Genomic DNA, 16,904 nt, shown 5'->3' with positions numbered 1-16,904 from the left:
ACTTACACTTCCCAGGTAGTCCCAAATTCTTTATGAGGACTTGGTCTCCAGGCCTGAGTTGGGAGAACCAAACCTTTTGATCATACCTCCTCTTATTTCCTTGATTCTGCTTGGCAGCCACAACCTCAGCTAATTCATAAGCTTTTTTCAGCACCCTTCTCATATCAGGCACATACTTCAGATAAGTCTTTGGTCGACAGGCAACCTCGCCTTGCGTCTAAACAACAGATAATATGGCAAGTACCCAGTAGCTTCATTTTGTGTATATATGTAGCAGTGGACCAGATGTCCAATATGTTGACTCCTCCGCTTGTTCTTTTTGCTGATCTCCAAGGTTCCGAGCATATCTAGCAAGGTCCAATTTAACCTCTTGGGCTGGGGATCACCTTGCGGGTGATAAGGCATAGTCCTCGACTTCTCGACTCCAAGCATGTTTAGTAACTCATGTATGAGCCTATTTGCAAAATCTTGTCCCTGATCACTATGTATCCAGCTGGGGAGCCGATAATAAATGAAATACTTCTCTCATAACACTTTGGCCACTGTGGACACCCTCCAATCCTTGGAAGGGAAGGCTTGCGCATATCTGGTGTAGTGATCTGTAATGACCAAGATATTCGCCATGTTGTTGACATGTGGCTCTATTGACATGAAATCCATGCCCACTAGGTCAAGTGGCTCCATACTCCACAAGTGGGATAATGGGGCGGCCCTCATAGGCAGTATCTTCCTCCGTACACATCAACTGCACGACTTGCAGTACTCTTCGATCTGTGCCGATCTGTGACCAAACAGTGCCGATGCCCAGGTTACCTCGCTAAGCAACTGCCACTTCCCAAGGACTCAATTCCGGCAACTGGTTTGTCTTCAGAGCAGTCAGGTTGCAGTAAGCTTGTGGAATGGCACCATCAAAAGCTCCCAATTGATCCTGTCCTTGCCTTCACTGTGATGGAAAACTGACACATGGCTTTCACTCCTGGGGCAGGAACACTCTCCATCCCCTTGCAGCCTGTCATGTGATGTCGGGACAATGCATCGGCATTAATGTTCCTACTTCCCAGCTGATAATTCAGGCTGAAATCATAGGCAGACAACGCTGACATCCACCAATGGCCTGCAGTGTTCAATTTCGCCAAGGTCAAGATATAAGTTAGAAGATTGTTGTCCGTCTTCACCTCAAACTTGGCACCAGAGAGGAAATCACTTATCCACCACAGCTCATTTCAATATCAGGAATTCCAACTTGTGCGTGGAATAGTTTTTCTCAGAGGGTGACAGTCACTGGCTGACAACTGCAACAGGTCTCAACTCTGTGCTCTGATCGTGAGAAAGGCCATCCACTAAGCCCTCTCTGCTGGCATCCGTCTTCAGTACATACAGCAATCGGGGTCTGCAAAAGCCAGCAGAGTCAGTTTTGTCAGCAGCTCCTTCAGTGACTAAAAGGCCTCTTCGCATTTCACATTCCATCTCACTCCAAAAGGCTCTGAAGGGTTAAGATGACCTTTCCTCTCCTCTCCTTTTGTTCTCCCTTTCTTCCCCAAGGGAGGGTAACCGCACAGAAGCTGATTTAAAGGGTGACTCACTTTCGTGTAGCCCTACACAAACCTCAAATATTACCCACAGAACCCAAGGAACAAGCACAAAGCGCTCACAGTCTTGGGCCTTGATGATGTGGTCACCGCTTCTATCTTAGACAGATACTTAGCTACTCTATCCCATGAGACTGTACCCAACATAGTTGACAGACATCTTGCAGAACTGGCACTTGTCCAGGGAAAGCTTCAGCTTTCAGGCAGCCCAGCACCTTCAGTAGCCTTGCTTCATGTTCCTCCAAGGTGGAACCTAATACTATGAGATCATCCCGATACACCAATACCTCAAGTAAGTTTATATCCCTCACCGTTTTCTCCATGACTGCTGGAAAGTCACATGGGCTTCATATGTGCCCTGGGGTATCCTTTCGAACTGGAAGAATCCCAGTGGACATATAAGTGCTGTCTTCTTTTTGTCAGCCTCACTCATAGGGATCTGGTAATACGCACTCCTCAAGTTCAGTACACTGAACCACTTCGCACCATTCAGACAGGTTAGCACGTCTTTGATCCTCAGGTCCGTATACTGGTCAGGGACAGTATGCCTGTTCAGAGTCCTATAGTCCACACACATCCGTACCTTCCCATTCTCATCTTCTTGTCCTCTACCATTGGGGATGCATCAGGGCTCTGGATCCCAGCGTCCTTCAGCTTCCACAAATGCTCAGTCGATCTCACCCCTGGCTTCTTCGAATCACGGTCCCACTCTGGATTGAATCCTATGACCTCTTCTGTCCTGCGTCTTCCCTGTTCATCTCCCTCGAATAAACCCCCAAGCCCAACCTTAGTATCCCTCACCAGAGAAATCTCCCCTTAATTCGACCATCCTAATTGGATGGCAGACATTTCTCCTCATCTCTTATCTTCAACAATAACTCAAACATAAGCTGAAAACAAAACAGACTGCTCTTACAGAACTGCTAAATGAAATACATAACAGCATAACAGTAAAAATATGAACTAGGGCATTACATACTCTTTGTTCTATCACCATCTCTCCCTATCCCAGATCCACTTGGTCTGTTTCCACTTAACAGAATTTTTTTAATAAATTATCACTTTTTTGATGACTTGTTAAATATCTCCAGTAAATAAAGTAGTATCCAGCTGCATATGCACCTTCTTGGGAAATTTTAAAATGTAAAATGGTGTTTATTTATAGCTATGTTAACATTTATACTTGTATTTGTCACAATATGTTCAATTTTTCATTGTTCATTTTAAAACACAGGCTGCTATATTTCAAGAATACAGATCACTATCATCTTAAGGACAGTCAGAGGTGGGCAATAATCATTGGCCCCACCAATAACACCAACACACCACTTCATATCCAGAACTCTGTGGGTTCAATCTGGAGTCTTTGATAACTTAGGACAGTTAGCCTTTCACTTTGCTGGGAATTCCCACTCACACACCTTAGACAGCCTTCCTGGCCACGTGTTCCAATTGGTGTGACTTAGGTGTTGCACATGAATTACTTGTCCAAGGAGTTTTTGATCATTTTCTGGAATAATTACCAGGTGAATGCATTCTATTAAGTGAGTTAAAAATGTCAAGTGGCTGTCTTCAATCTTTTCCTCTGCAGCTTGCCTCTCAGAAGTTTGAGGAAGGGGAACAAGCTTTTATGGAAGCCAGACGGGTAGAGTCTGAGCACCAAGCACGACTGCATGCTATCCAACGGAAAATGGAGAGACTTCAGCAGCAAGAACAGCAGATACACCAGGTACAAGAGTGACAAGGGTGGAGGGGAAAAGCAAGGAACATTTACACTTCTTACTGTTGGGTCAGGTGGGGGTGGCTTTGACAAGCACTACAGCTGGATGGGGAGGAGAGAAGACAGTCTTGGCATATGATGATCATGCTGACCCACCTCCATGTACTGTGCACGGGCCTGTGTAAAAAGGAGAGGAAAATAACAGACACCTTTTCATGGATAGGCTGCAGGGGAGACTCAACTGTTTCCACTTAATACTATAATGGAACTGTGACAACATTTGTAAAGAGGGAGTGTTGTTTCAATCTAAGTGCTTAATAGATAGGAGTGGGTGATACTGTTGAAAATAATATGGGAAGAGAAATAGATGGATCAAGTTGCATCTCTTTTGACTAAACTCAATTTGATTTTCAGGAGCGTTTGAGTCTAGCCCAGCAACGATATCAACCACGCAAATTCACAACAGAAATTCCCATCAATACACTGGTGCCACCTATCAGGAACCAAATGGTACCCATGGTAGACCATTCTTGTAAGTGCTTCATTGAAACTACAATCTCCCATTGATTGGTACATGCAGTGCACTTTTTGTTAGTTGTATTCCTCAGCTTGTAGCACTCAATGCAGAGGGGTGTGTAATACCTACAGTAAAGGGTGTATTGTGTGTGGAGATAATGCAGTGTGAAGGTGTGGAGTGGTGTTGATTGTGGCACCTACACTGTGAGTCCATCAGCTTTGAAAAAACAATGTTTAAGAATACACAATAAAATACCACACGGCTTCTCAGTAAAATCGGGCTACATTTCTTTTTCAAAGATGCTGCCTGAACAGTTGAGTATTTCCAGCATTGAACAATCTACTGGAGGAACTCAGCAGGTTGAGCAGCATCTGTGGGGATATGGGGTTGGGGATGCAGGGGTGGGAGGGCAAGAGGAATTGTCAGCATTTCAGGTGTATTTCCAGCATTCTGTTTTTAAACAGCTGACACCACAGCAGCTCTTTCTACAACACTGAAGTACATTTCAAGTTCTGGAGCTCTAGCAAACCTGCAGCTGTAGCAATGAGAGCGTACACTGAGTCAGGCTGAATTCCCCATGTTAAAAATAATCAGGGATTGGATCTTCCCATACCCCTCACTGCAAATCTATGGGTCAATTCAGACCCATGTCTCCCAAATGTTTCAGTACTAGTAGTTTCTATTCATTTGGGTTGTGGTAAATCACTTAATTTTCCCTTTGACATTGATGGAAGCTTTTGGCAGTAAGATTCCAGGTAAACATGGCAAGGTGTCACCAGCACAAATCCCAAAGTCGAGGATGTGATTTCAGGCTGTTTGCCTCTCCTCCATACATAAGGAATATATGAGGTTCTGACATTTTTAAAATTTTTCTCCAACTTCAAGTGATTTTTGGAATAATACTATCTGTGTCCTTCATTGCAAGTTGCAAAAGCCAAAGGTAAATGTTGAGTCCTGCTCATTTCTCTTTCAGATCTTTCTCCAATGCGTGAGAATGCTCTTCAGGGTACACCTGGGAATTCCGGATCAGATCAATATACTGAGAAAATTGTAGGATCTGAGGCTTCTGAATTGGGGGCCAAACTTGCTGTTTTCAGACTTGCTGGTGAGAAGGTGAGGTCTTTTGATCTTTGTTAATAAAAGCTGAAGCAGGAATGGGCCATTCATCCCCTCCTGTCTGTTTTCGCATTCATTAAAAGCATGGTGAATGGTTTATCTCTGCAGTAGTCCTGCACTAAAACCTTATTCCCTCAATTCCCTTAATATTTTAAAATCTATTGACCTCAGTCTTGAATATACTCAGTGACTAAACCTCCATGGAGATGTTGTAGAGAATTCCAAACAACAAATATCTGCTGAGTGAAACTATTTTCACTGTAAGTCCTGAATGGTGAACTCCTTGATGTGAAACCATGATCCCCAATAGACAATAGGTGCAGGAGTAGGCCATTCGGCCCTTCAAGCCAGCACTGCCATTTACTGTGATCACGGCTGATCATCCACAATCAGTACCCCGATCCTGCCTTCTCCCTACATCCCTTGACTCCGCTATCTTTAAGAGCTCTATCTAACTCTTTCTTGATGTTGTGGCCATTACAGAGACTTGGATGCCTCAGGGGCAGGAATGGTTACTTCGAGTTCCAGGCTTTAAATGTTTTAGAAAGGACAGGGAGGGAGGCTGAAGAGGTGGGGGCATGGAACTGCTGATCAGAGATGGTGTCACATAGAAACATAGAAAACCTACAGCACAAACCTGTGCTGAACATGTCCTAACCTTTGAAATTACCTAGGGTTACCCATAGCCCTCTATTTTTCTGAGCTCCATGATGTACCTGTCCAGGAGTCTCTTAAAAGACCGTATCGTATCCGCTTCCCCCATCTTGTCCGGTCCCGGTGACTTGTCCAACTTGATGCTTTCTAGAAGCTCCAGCACATCCTCTTTCTTAATATCTATATGCTCAAGCTTTTCTGTCACAGCTGCAGAAAAGGAGGAAGTCATGGAGGGACTGACTAGTGAGACTTTGTGGGTGGAAGTTAGAATCAGGAAGGGGTCAATAACTCTACTGGGTGTTTTTTATAGGCTGCCTAATAGTAAGAGGACATCGAGGAGCAGATAGGGAGACCGATTCTGGAAAGGTGTAATAATAACAAGGTTGTCATTGTGGGAGATTTCAATTTTCTGAATATTGATTGGAACAAAGGGTTTAGATTGGGTGGAGTTTGTTAGGTGTGTCCAGGAAGGTTTCTGGGCACAATATGAATATGAGCCTGCAAGAATAGAGGCTGTACTTGATCTAGTAGTCGGAAATGAACCAGGTCAGGTGTCAGGACTCTCAGTGGGAGAGCATTTTGGAGATAGTGTTAAGTTAAGTTAGGAAAGCGTTTAATTGGAGTAAGTGGAAACATGAAATTATCAGGCAGGAACTTGGAAGCATAAACTGGGAACAGATGTTCTCAGGGAAATGTACAGTAGAAATGTGGCAAATGTTCAGGGGATATTTGCATGGTGTTCTGCATAGGTACATTCCAGTGAGACAGGGTAAGGATGGTAGGGTACAGGAACTATGGTGTACAAAGGCTGTTGAAAATCTAGTCAAGAAGAAAAGAAAAGCTTATGAAAGGTTGAAAAAAACTAGGTAATGATAGAGATCTAGTAAAGACTGCAGGGAGTTTGGAAGGAAGCTGAAAAGCAGGACCGCAAAGTTAGTAAACTCGGGGTTACTGCCTGTGCCACGTGACAGTGAGAATAGGAATAGGATGAGGTGGAGGATAAATGTGTGGCTGAGGGAATGGAGCAGGGGGCAGGGATTCAGATTGCTGAATAATTGGGACCTCTTTTCGGGCAGGTGTGATCTGTACAAAAAGGATGGGTTGCACTTGAATCCCAGGGGGATCAATATCCTGGCGGGGAGGTTTGCTAAGGCTACTGGGGAGAGTTTAAAGTAGAATTGTTGGGGGTTGGGAACCGAACTGAAGAGGCTGGGGAAGAGGTTAGTTTACAAATAGAGAAAGCTTGTAGACAGTGCGAGAGGGAGGATAGGCAGGTGATAGAGAAGGGATGCGCTCAGACCGAAGGTTTGAAATGTACCTATTTTAATGCAAGGAGTGTTGTGAACAAAGCGGACGAGCTTAGAGCATGGATCGGTATTTGGAGATATGATGTGGTGGCCATTACAGAGACTTGGATGGCTCAGGGACAGGAATGGTTACTTCAAGTGCTGGGTCTTAGATGTTTCAGAAAGGACGGGGGGAAGCAAAAGAGGTGGGGCCTGGCACTGTTGATCAGAGATAGTGTCACGGCTGCAGGAAAGGTGGACGCCCTAGAGGGTTTGTCTACGGAGTCTCTGTGGGTGGAGGTTAGGAACAGGAAGGGGTCAATAACTTTACTGGGTGTTTTTTATAGGCCGCCCAATAGTAACAGGGATATCGAGGAGCAGGTAAGGCAACAGATCCTGGAAAAGTGTAGTAATAATAAAGTTGTTGTGATGGGAGATTTTAATTTCCCAAATATCGATTGGCATCTCCCTAGAGTAGTGGTCACCAACCTTTTTTAAGCCCAAGATCCCCTACCTCGGCCTTAATGAAAGGCAAGATCGACTTACTAAATCATTCAGAAAAAAAACCCAGCTCAGATTGTACTTCCAACTTGAGGCCCTTTATTTGGGCTAATTTTATTTTAATTACATAAAATGCTTTTGTCAAACTTTCAAATTAATTTAACCAAGAAAACACTGTAACTGGCATATCAAACAGGCCATAGTGGCATCAAGTTATCAGTTTGACCACCAGTGTCAGTACATGAGAGAAGTCCACAACCTTCCCAGACAAGGCCTGCTGATGAATCACACAGTGATAATCCAGGAAGTTGGGAAAATCAGGGTCATTACAGCACTGTGCTATAAAAGCAACGCACACATCGTGCATTGCTGGGTAGTAATTGCCATCAGTTTATGAATGGGGATGTCATTTTCATGGACATTTTTTTTTAAACTCTTTGTAAATATCCTCACCTCTTGTTCTCTCCTTTAAGTGCAATAGAGTGAGGAAGTCCTTTTTTGTAAAATCCTGGAAAGCCATGCAGACAAATACAACAAGCTGAGCTGTTTGCATTACATCCAGGGATTCATCAAACTGTAGTGAAAAATATTCACAGAGTGAAAGTCCTTTAACACTTGTCAATCCACGTCCTCTGAGCAGCATGTTTGCTGGGCCTTCAACCCCGATTTCAGCTCCTGAACTTTACTTGGTATTGGTAAACTATTACTAAGACACTAGTGTAAGTTTCAGGGGTTCACAAGCTAATGACACCACTGTTCTTGTTTCCCGTTTCTGGTACATTTGGGGAATGTTGGAATTTTAAGGGGGAGAAGGGTTGTAATGTGAGCATTATAAAGATAAGTTAATACCAATTAGGATCGTGGTAATATAGCAATACTCCCACTACAGAAACTGTAAAGAGAAATTGTTTCCAGGGTTGCGGGGTTTTCCTTCCCATCTTTTCTGCCCGGTGCGCATTAGTGAAAACTTCTGTATGAGAATATTGTTTTACCGTCCTAGATAAAGTTGTTCCTTTTGGGCACGAAGTTGTCAAGAGGTCCTTTTCAAAGTAGAAGTTACTACATATTTGCATCAAAAGGATTATCAGGCATCTCTCAGTGGGAGAGCATTTTGGAGATAGTGATCATAATTCTATATCCTTTACAATAGCATTGGAGAGAGATAGGAACAGACAAGTTAGAAAAGTGTTAAAATGGAGTAAGGGGGATTATGAGGCTATCAGGCAGGAAATTGAAGGCTTAAATTGGAAACAGATGTTCTTAGGGAAAAATACGGAAGAAATGTGGCAAATATTCAGGGGATATTTGTGTGGAGTTCTGTATAAGTACATTCCAATGAGACAGGGAAGTTATGGTTGGGTACAGGAACTGTGGTGCACAAAGGCTGTAATAAATCTAGTCAAGAAGAAAAGAAAAGCTTACTAAAGGTTCAGGGAGCTAGGTAATGTTAGAGATCTAGAAGATTACAAGGCTAATAGAAAGGAGCTTAAGGAGATAATTAGGAGAGCCAGAAGGGGCCATGAGAAGGCCTTGGTGGGCAGGATTAAGGAAAACCCCAAGGCATTCTATAAGTATGTGAAGAGCAAGGGGATAAGACATGAAAGAATAGGGCCTATCAAGTGTGACAGAGGGAAAGTGTGTATGGCAGGGATCGCCAACCTTTTTTGCATCACGTACCGGTTTAATATTGACAATATTCTTGCAGACCGGCTGACGAGGGTGGGGAAGGGGATGTTAATCACGACCGGAATATAGGTGATAAGTCACTTATAAGTGGCTAATACACTCAAGTTTGTTTCTAAAAGGGTTTATCTAATTAATCCAGTCCAGAGTAGGTCTGTAGTCTAGTGTAGCTTTCTCTGTGTTGTGTTTTTTTATTACGTAGTTTGGTCTAGTTTTTTGTACTGTGTCATATAACAACATAGTCCTGAAAAACGTTTTTACTATGCACTGTACCAGCAGTTATGGTCAAAATGACAAAAAAAGTTGACTTGACTTGAATTCAATATTAAACACACCGCATATTTTCCTCACGTGAATATAGTGGTAAGTCAATTATGTTACTTATAGGTCAATAGCATCATGTTAAATAACGTTTGGATATTAAACACACAGCACAAATTTTCCTCGTATGAGTATATAAAATCATTGCAACACACCAATATCGCTGAATGAGCAGGAGCCCTGGGCTTGTTTCCCTTCAACAAGATGGTCCCATCGAGGGGTGATGGGAGACAGCGATACTCAAAGGGGGCTCCTTATGTCCAGTCTATTCCGCAATTTAGTTTTCGTTGCATTCATTGCAGAAAACCCCGCTTCACAGAGATATGATGTTGGAAATGGAAGCAATGTTTTTAGTGTTTTTGTGGCTATCTCAGGATATTCAGCCTTGACTTTGATCCAGAATACCAGCAGAGATGTTATGTCAAACATACTTTTCAGCCTACTGTCATTTGCAAGCTGGAGGAGTTGATCTTCTTCCCGTGCTGACATGGATGATTCACTGGGGACATTCACAAATGGATCACGGACCCATTCCTTTATACGCCTTGGGTCATTTGCGGTTGGGAAGTAACGCTCAACTTCTGTCAACAGCGAAGATAGGTGATCACCAGTTGTGAGAAGGACGGTGCAACCTCAGTCTCTCCCAAAATCCCAATCATGTCAAATGTGCCCCTGTCCACCCGCTGTCCCCACAGTTCCAGTTTGGCTTTGAAAGCAGCACTTTATCTGCCAACTTGAAGACAGTTGTCATTCTCCCCTGAAGTGACAAATTGAGTTCATTGAGCAGGTTGAAGATATCCCACATGTAAGTGAGTTTTGCTATCTACTCCTCATCACTTAAGTGTGCTGCCAGTGGTGACTTTTTTCCTGAAAGAAATCTCTAGCGGCTCTCTTAACTCAAAAACCCTGGCCAGGGCTCTCCCCCTCAATAGCCACCTGACTTCAGTGTGTAAGAGAAGGCATTTGTGCTTTGCATCCATTTCCTCGCAAAGCTGCTCAAACTCACGTGAGTTAAGGGCTTTTGCTTTGCTGTGATTGATAACTTCATCAATGTCACTCATACACTGTTAAGATCAGGTGATATTTTTGGCTAGCCAGCATTTCCCTGTGTATGACACAGTGTGTAGACTGGCATTCAGGAGCAACCTCTTTGACTCGGGTAGTGAAACCAGACAGCCGTCCAGTCATAGCTGCAGCCCCAACTGTGTGTGCCTGACACTTAGTCATTCAAAGACTTGAATAGTTCTGTCCCAGTTGTGTTAGTTGGCAGCGGCAGTGCACACAACATATCCTCATGCACATCATCTTGAAATATATATCGCACATAAACCGGCAGTATTGCCTTGTTGTAGACATTGGTAGATTTGTCGACCTAGATAGCATACCATGGTGACTCGTTAAGCCATTCCAACAGCTGTGCTTTGATGTCCTCCGCTATGTCATCGATTCTACTTGAAACACTGGTAGCTGAAAGAGAAACCTGTGCCATCTTGTTAGCTGCAGCTTCTCCCAACAGTTCACGGCACATGTCCTTGTCAGCAGATAGAATCAATTTTTCACAAATGATGAAAGGCTTCTTAGCTTTAGCAATACGGCTAGCCACTAAGTACGATGCTCTCAGAGCAGCAGTGTTTGTGGAAGTGGTGGCTCTCAGCACTTGCTTCTGACCCGTTTTTTCCGCTCAAAAATCTCAACGGGTTTGTCTTTAAGTGCAGGGTGCTTGGACTCAAGGTATCGAAGAAGTTTTGAGGGTTTTATTGCCTTATTAGATGGCTTGTCTCCACATATCACACGTAGGGGGCTTGGAGTGTGCGAGTCACTGATCGCATTAAAGCCATATTTTATGTACGACTCGTCGCATTTTCTATTGAAGGAAGCTTTATTTTTTTTTGCAGTCTCAACCTCAACTGTCAAGCGTTATCATCATCATTAGGCCTGTTATGTCCCCTACTACCTCTTCCAAAAAAACTCTCAAGCGACGTTTGTTTTTTATTCATCAAGTAGTTGTAGGTTAATGACCAACTGATGACCTCGCGTGCGTTCAAGTTCAACAGTGGGCATGATGATGAGGAATGAGGAAAGGTGCGGCTGACTCATATCGCTTCATACCGCCAAATCATAACGTTTCCTCGCAGCCCGTTAGCACATGCTTTGCGGCCCGGTGGGTGGGGACCACTGGTGTATGGAACTGGAGGAGAAAGAAGAGGTACTTAATGAATACTTTATTTCAGTATTCACTATGGAAAAGGATCTTGGTAATTGTAGCGATGACTTTCAGCAGACTGAAAAGCGTGAGCATGCAGAAATTAAGAAAGAGGATGTGTTGGAGCTTTTGGAAAGCATCAAGTTGGATAAGTCACCAGGACTGGATGAGGTGTACCCCAGGCTACTGTAGGAGGTGAGGGAGGAAATTGCTGAGCCTCTGGCAATGATCTTTGCATCATCAATGGGGACGGGAGAGGTTCCGGAGGATTGGAGGGTTGCAAATGTTGTTCCCTTATTCAAGAAAGGGAGTAGAAATAGCCCAGGAAATTATAGACCAGTGAGTCTTACCTCAGTGGTTAGTAAGTTGATGGAGAAGATCCTGAGAGGCAGGATTTATGAACATTTGGAGAGGTATAATATGATTAGGAGTAGTCAGCATGGCTTTGTCAAGGGCAGGTCATGCCTTATGAGCCTGATTGAATTTTTTGAGGGTGTGACTAAACACATTGATGAATGAAGAGCAGTAGGTGTAGTGTATATGGATTTCATTAAGGCATTTGATAAGGTACCCCATGCAAGGCTATTGAGAAAGTAAACAGGCAAGGGATCCAAGGGGACATTGCTTCGTGGATCCAGAACTGGCTTGCCCACAGAAGGCAAAGAGTGGTTATAGGAGGGTCATATTCTGCATGGAGGTCCATCACCAGTGGGGTGCCTCAGGGATCTGTTCTGGGAGACCTGCTCTTTATGATTTTTATAAATGACCTGGATGAGGAAGTGGAGGGTTGGGTTAGTAAGTTTGCTGATGACACAAAGGTTGGAGGTGTTGTGGATAGTGTTACAGAGGTTACAGCGGGACATCGATAGGATGCAAAACTGGGCTGAGAAGTGCCTTATGGAGTTCAACCCATAAGTGTGAAGTGGTTTCTTTTGGTCGGTCCAATGTGATGGCAGAATATAGTATTAATGGTAAGACTCTTGGCAGTGTGGAGGATCAGAGGGATCTCGGGGTCCAAGTCCACAGGACACTCAAAGCAGCTGCGCAGGTTGACTCTGTGGTTAAGAAGGCATATGGTGTATTGGCTTTCATCAAGTGTGGAATTGAATTTAGGAGCCAAAAAGTAATGTTGCAGCTATATAGGACCCTGGTCAGACCCCACATGGGTCTCACTGTGCTCAGTTCTTGTCGCCTCCTACAGGAAGGATGTGGAAGCCATAGAAAGGGTGCAGAGGAGATTTACAAGGCTGTTGCCTGGATTGGGGAGCATGCCTTATGAGAGTAGGTTGAGTGAACTTGACCTTTTCTCCTTGGAGTGACAGAGGATGAGAGGTGACCTGATAGAGGTGTACAAGATGATGAGAGGCATTGATCGTGTGGATCATCAGAAGCTTTTTCCCGGGGCTGAAATGGTTGCCACAAGAGGACACAGGTTTAAGGTGCTGGGGAGTAGGTACAGAGGAGATGTCAGGGGTAAGTTTTTTAGTCAGAGAGTGGTGAGTGCATGGAATGGGCTGCTGGCAATGGTGATGGAGGTGGATATGATAGGGTCTTTTAAAAGACTTTTAGATAGGTACATGGAGCTTAGTAAAATAGAGAGCTAAAGGTAAGCCTATTAATTTCTAAGGTCGGGACATGTTCGTCACAACTTTGTGGGCCAAAGGGCCTGTATTGTGCTGTAGGTTTTCTATGTTCTATTATAAGGCTAGCAAGAAGGAACTTAAGAATGAAATTAGGAGTGCCAGAAGGGGCCATGAAAAGGGAGGAGATAGCTGAGGTACTTAATTAATACTTTGCTTCAGTATTCACTACGGAAAAGAATCTTGGCAATTGTAGGGATGACTTACAGCGGACTGAAAAGCTTGAGCATATAGTCCTCCTGCTTCAAATTATCCACCATTGTCCCTGTACTAAAAAAGACCTGAACGACTGGTGTCACCTCAATAATAAGCAAATGCTTTGAGAGGCTGGTCAAGAAGGAAATCTGCAGCTTACTACCACCCAAACTGGATCCCTACAATTCCCCTACCAACACAACCAATCGACAGACGATGCAATAGCTACTGCTCTACATACCATCCTTGCACATCTCGAGAAGAAGGAGGCTTATGTGAGAATTCTGTTCTTGGACTACAATTCAGCATTCAACACCATATTTCCATCCAGGCTCGACAAGAAGCTCAAAGACCTTGGCCTTGACCTTGCCTTGTGTAGCTGGAGCCTCAACTTCCTATCAGATAACTGACAGGTGATAAGAGTGGGCTCCCTCACCTCCACACCTCTGACTCTCAATACGGGAGCCTCTCAGGGCTATGTACTGAATCCCCTCCTTTACTCCTTATATACCCGTGACTGTGTCTCCACCCACAGCCAGCGACACTACATTGATTGAATCTCAAACAATAACAAGGTCCTACAGGGAAAAAGTCATCTCTCTGACATAATGGTGTCAAGAAAACAATCTCACCCTCAATGTCACAAAAACAAAGGAGCTGGTTGTGGATTATAGGAGGAACCCCTTTTGACATCAATGGATCTGGGGTTGAGAGGGTGAACAGCTTTAAGTTCCTTAGCATCCACATCACTGAGGACCTCATGTGGTCTGTACACAACAGCTGTGTGTTGAAAAAGGCACAACAGCGCCTCTTTCACCTCAGACAGTTGAGTAAGTTTTGTATGGGCCCCCAAAGTCTAAGAACTTTCTACAGGGGCACAATTGAGAGCATCCTGACTACGTGCATCACTGCCTGGTATGGGAAATGTACCTCCCTTAATCACATGATTCTGCAGAGAGTGATGCAGACAGCCCAGCGCATCTGTAGTTGTGAACTTCCCATGATTCAGGACATTTACAAAGACAGTGTGTAAAAAGGACCCAAAGGATCTTTCAGGACCAGTCACCTTAATCACAATCTATTCCAGCTGCTACCAACCGGAAAATGGTACCGCTGCATAAAATCCAGGACCAACAGGCTCCACCAGGCCATAAGACTGATTAACTCATGCTGTATTTCTACAGTGTATTTCTATGTAACATTGACTATTCTATTTATTATAAATTACTATGATTGCACATTGCACATTTAGACAGAGACTTAACATAAAGATTTTTTACTCCTCATGTATGTGAAGGATGTAAGAATTAAAGTCAATTCAATTCATTAAGAAAGAGGATGTGCTGGACCTTTTGGAAAGCATCAAGTTGGATAAGTCACCGGGACCAGATGAGATATACCCAAAGCTACTGTGGGAGGCAAGGGAGGAGATTGTTGAGCCTCTGGCAATGACCTTTGCATCGTGAATAGGGATGCGAGAGGTTCCAGAGGATTGGAGGGTTTCAGATGATCAGTTATTCATGAAAGGGAGTAGAGAGAGCCCAGGAAATTATAGACCAGTAGGTCTTAATAGTGGTTGGTAAGTTGATAGAGAAGGTCCTGAGAAGCAGGATTTATGAACATTTGGAGAGGCATAATATGATTAGGAATAGTCAGCATGGCTTTGTGAAAGGCAAGTCATGCCTTACGAGCCTGATTGAATTTTTTGAGGATGTGACTGATGAAGGTAGAGTAGTACGTGGATTTCAGCAAGGCATTTGATAAAGTACCCCATGCAAGGCTCATTGAGGAAGTAAAGAGGCAAGGGATCGAAGGGGACATTGCTTTGTGGATCCAGAACTGGCTTGCCCACAGAAGGCAAAGAGTGGTTATAGGAGGGTCATATTCTGCATGGAGGTCCATCACCAGTGGGGTGCCTCAGGGATCTGTTCTGGGAGACCTGCTCTTTATGATTTTTATAAATGACCTGGATGAGGAAGTGGAGGGTTGGGTTAGTAAGTTTGCTGATGACACATAGGTTGGGGGTGTTGTGGATAGTGTGGAGGGCTGTCAGAGGTTACAGTGGGATGCAGAACCAGGCTGAGAAGTGGCAGATAGAGTTTAACCCACATAAGTGTGAAGTGGTTCATTTTTGGTAGGTCAAATATGATGACAGAATATCGTATTAATGGTAAGACTCTTGGCAGTGTAGAGGATCAGAGGGATCTTGGGGTCCGTCCATAGGACACCCAAAGCTGCTGTGCAGGTTGACTGTATGGTTAAGAAGGCATACAGTGTATTGGCCTTCATGAACCGTGGGATTAAGTTCAAGAGCCGAGAGGTGATGTTACACTACATAGGACCCTGGTCAGATCCCATTTGGAATATTGCCCTCAGTCACCTCAGTACAGTAAGGATGTGGAAACCATCGAAAGGGTACAGAGGAGATTAGAAGGAAGTTGCTTGGATTGGGGAGCATGCCTTATGAGAGTAGCTTGAATGAACTTGGCCTTTTCTCCTTGGAGTGACGGAGGATGAGAGCTGACAGATAGAGGTGTACTAGAAGAGGTGTACAAGATGATAAGAGGTATTGATCATGTAGATAGTCAGAGGCTTTTTCCCAGGGTTGAAATGGCTAGCATGAGAGGGCAAAGTTTTAAGGTGCTTGGAAGTAGGTACAGAGGTGATGTCATGGGGTAAGTTTTTTTACGCAGAGAGTGGTGAGTGCGTGGAATGGGCTGCCAGCAACGGTGGTGGAGACAGATACGATAGGGTCTTTTAAGAGACTCCTGGACAGGTACGTGGAGCTTAGAAAAACAGAGGGCTATGGGTAACCCTTGGTAATTTCTAAAGTAAGTACATGTTCGGCACAATATTGTGGTATGAAGGGCCTGTATTGTGCTGTAGGTTTTCTATGTTCTATGTTTCTAGCTCTGAATAGAATTAGCACATTCTGAAATCATATTGTCAATATCAGTCTGATACACAATTAGCTTAATAGTGCCCCTTCAGTGACATGTCTTGTTCTCTCCTTCTGCAGGATCGTGATTTTCTTGAAGATGAGCAGTTCTTCCTGGAGACGCTGAAGAAAGCTCAATATAATGTATTTAGCCAAACAGCATAAAAACTGCATGATGCTGGTCCTCCCTTGGCATTTTTTTTTACATTTGTTATATGTGTAAACTGTACGTAGTAATTGTGCAAACTTTTAATCTAGTACTTTTTAAATATTAATTATTTTTGTAGGAAAGCAAGTCAGGTACATTAAAATATCAGTTTGTGAATGAATATGTACCTGATTGTTCCCGTGGTAACAATTTCTAACTCATCTGCTGGCTCAGATGTAACTAATTTTTTGACACAAGTTTAGACTGTCTGTGAAAATCAAGCAACTCCTGCCTAGTCCCTCAAATGTAAATCACATTGTGTGGGCAGTTGACAGACCTGACATGGCAATGTTTGAAGCTACCAGATTTGTAACGGAACTTTTTCAGTAGTTA

General features: G+C 43.7%; 1 protein-coding gene and 1 long non-coding RNA gene across 10 annotated transcripts in view; one reads left to right on the top strand and one right to left on the bottom strand.

Annotated features, from left to right (window-relative positions):
- LOC132380202 (fas-binding factor 1 homolog) overlaps positions 1 to 16,547 on the top strand; it is a 127,058-nt gene extending 110,511 nt beyond the window's left edge. For all 8 annotated transcript variants that reach the window (XM_059948900.1, XM_059948896.1, XM_059948894.1 and 5 more), the window contains 4 exons: positions 3,181 to 3,318; positions 3,724 to 3,841; positions 4,800 to 4,939; positions 16,445 to 16,547. In XM_059948900.1, the coding sequence (XP_059804883.1) occupies positions 3,181 to 3,318; positions 3,724 to 3,841; positions 4,800 to 4,939; positions 16,445 to 16,528 (480 nt within the window). In that variant the 3' untranslated portion in view covers positions 16,529 to 16,547. The remainder of the gene's footprint in view (positions 1 to 3,180; positions 3,319 to 3,723; positions 3,842 to 4,799; positions 4,940 to 16,444) is intronic.
- LOC132380208 (uncharacterized) overlaps positions 1 to 16,904 on the bottom strand; it is a 45,538-nt gene that overhangs the window by 8,252 nt on the left and 20,382 nt on the right. Inside the window, exon 3 of one of the 2 annotated variants that reach the window (XR_009507700.1) lies at positions 6,879 to 11,575. The exons of the other annotated variant lie outside the window; for it this stretch is intronic. This is a non-coding gene — a long non-coding RNA (uncharacterized LOC132380208). Of the gene's footprint in view, positions 1 to 6,878; positions 11,576 to 16,904 lie in introns of those variants that run through there. 2 annotated transcript variants of the gene reach the window in all.

This window comes from Hypanus sabinus, chromosome 23 (assembly GCF_030144855.1).
Source record: "Hypanus sabinus isolate sHypSab1 chromosome 23, sHypSab1.hap1, whole genome shotgun sequence".
Lineage (NCBI taxonomy): Eukaryota > Metazoa > Chordata > Chondrichthyes > Myliobatiformes > Dasyatidae > Hypanus > Hypanus sabinus.
Note: the sequence above shows the minus strand (reverse complement) of the source record. Positions and strands in the feature narration are given on the sequence as shown.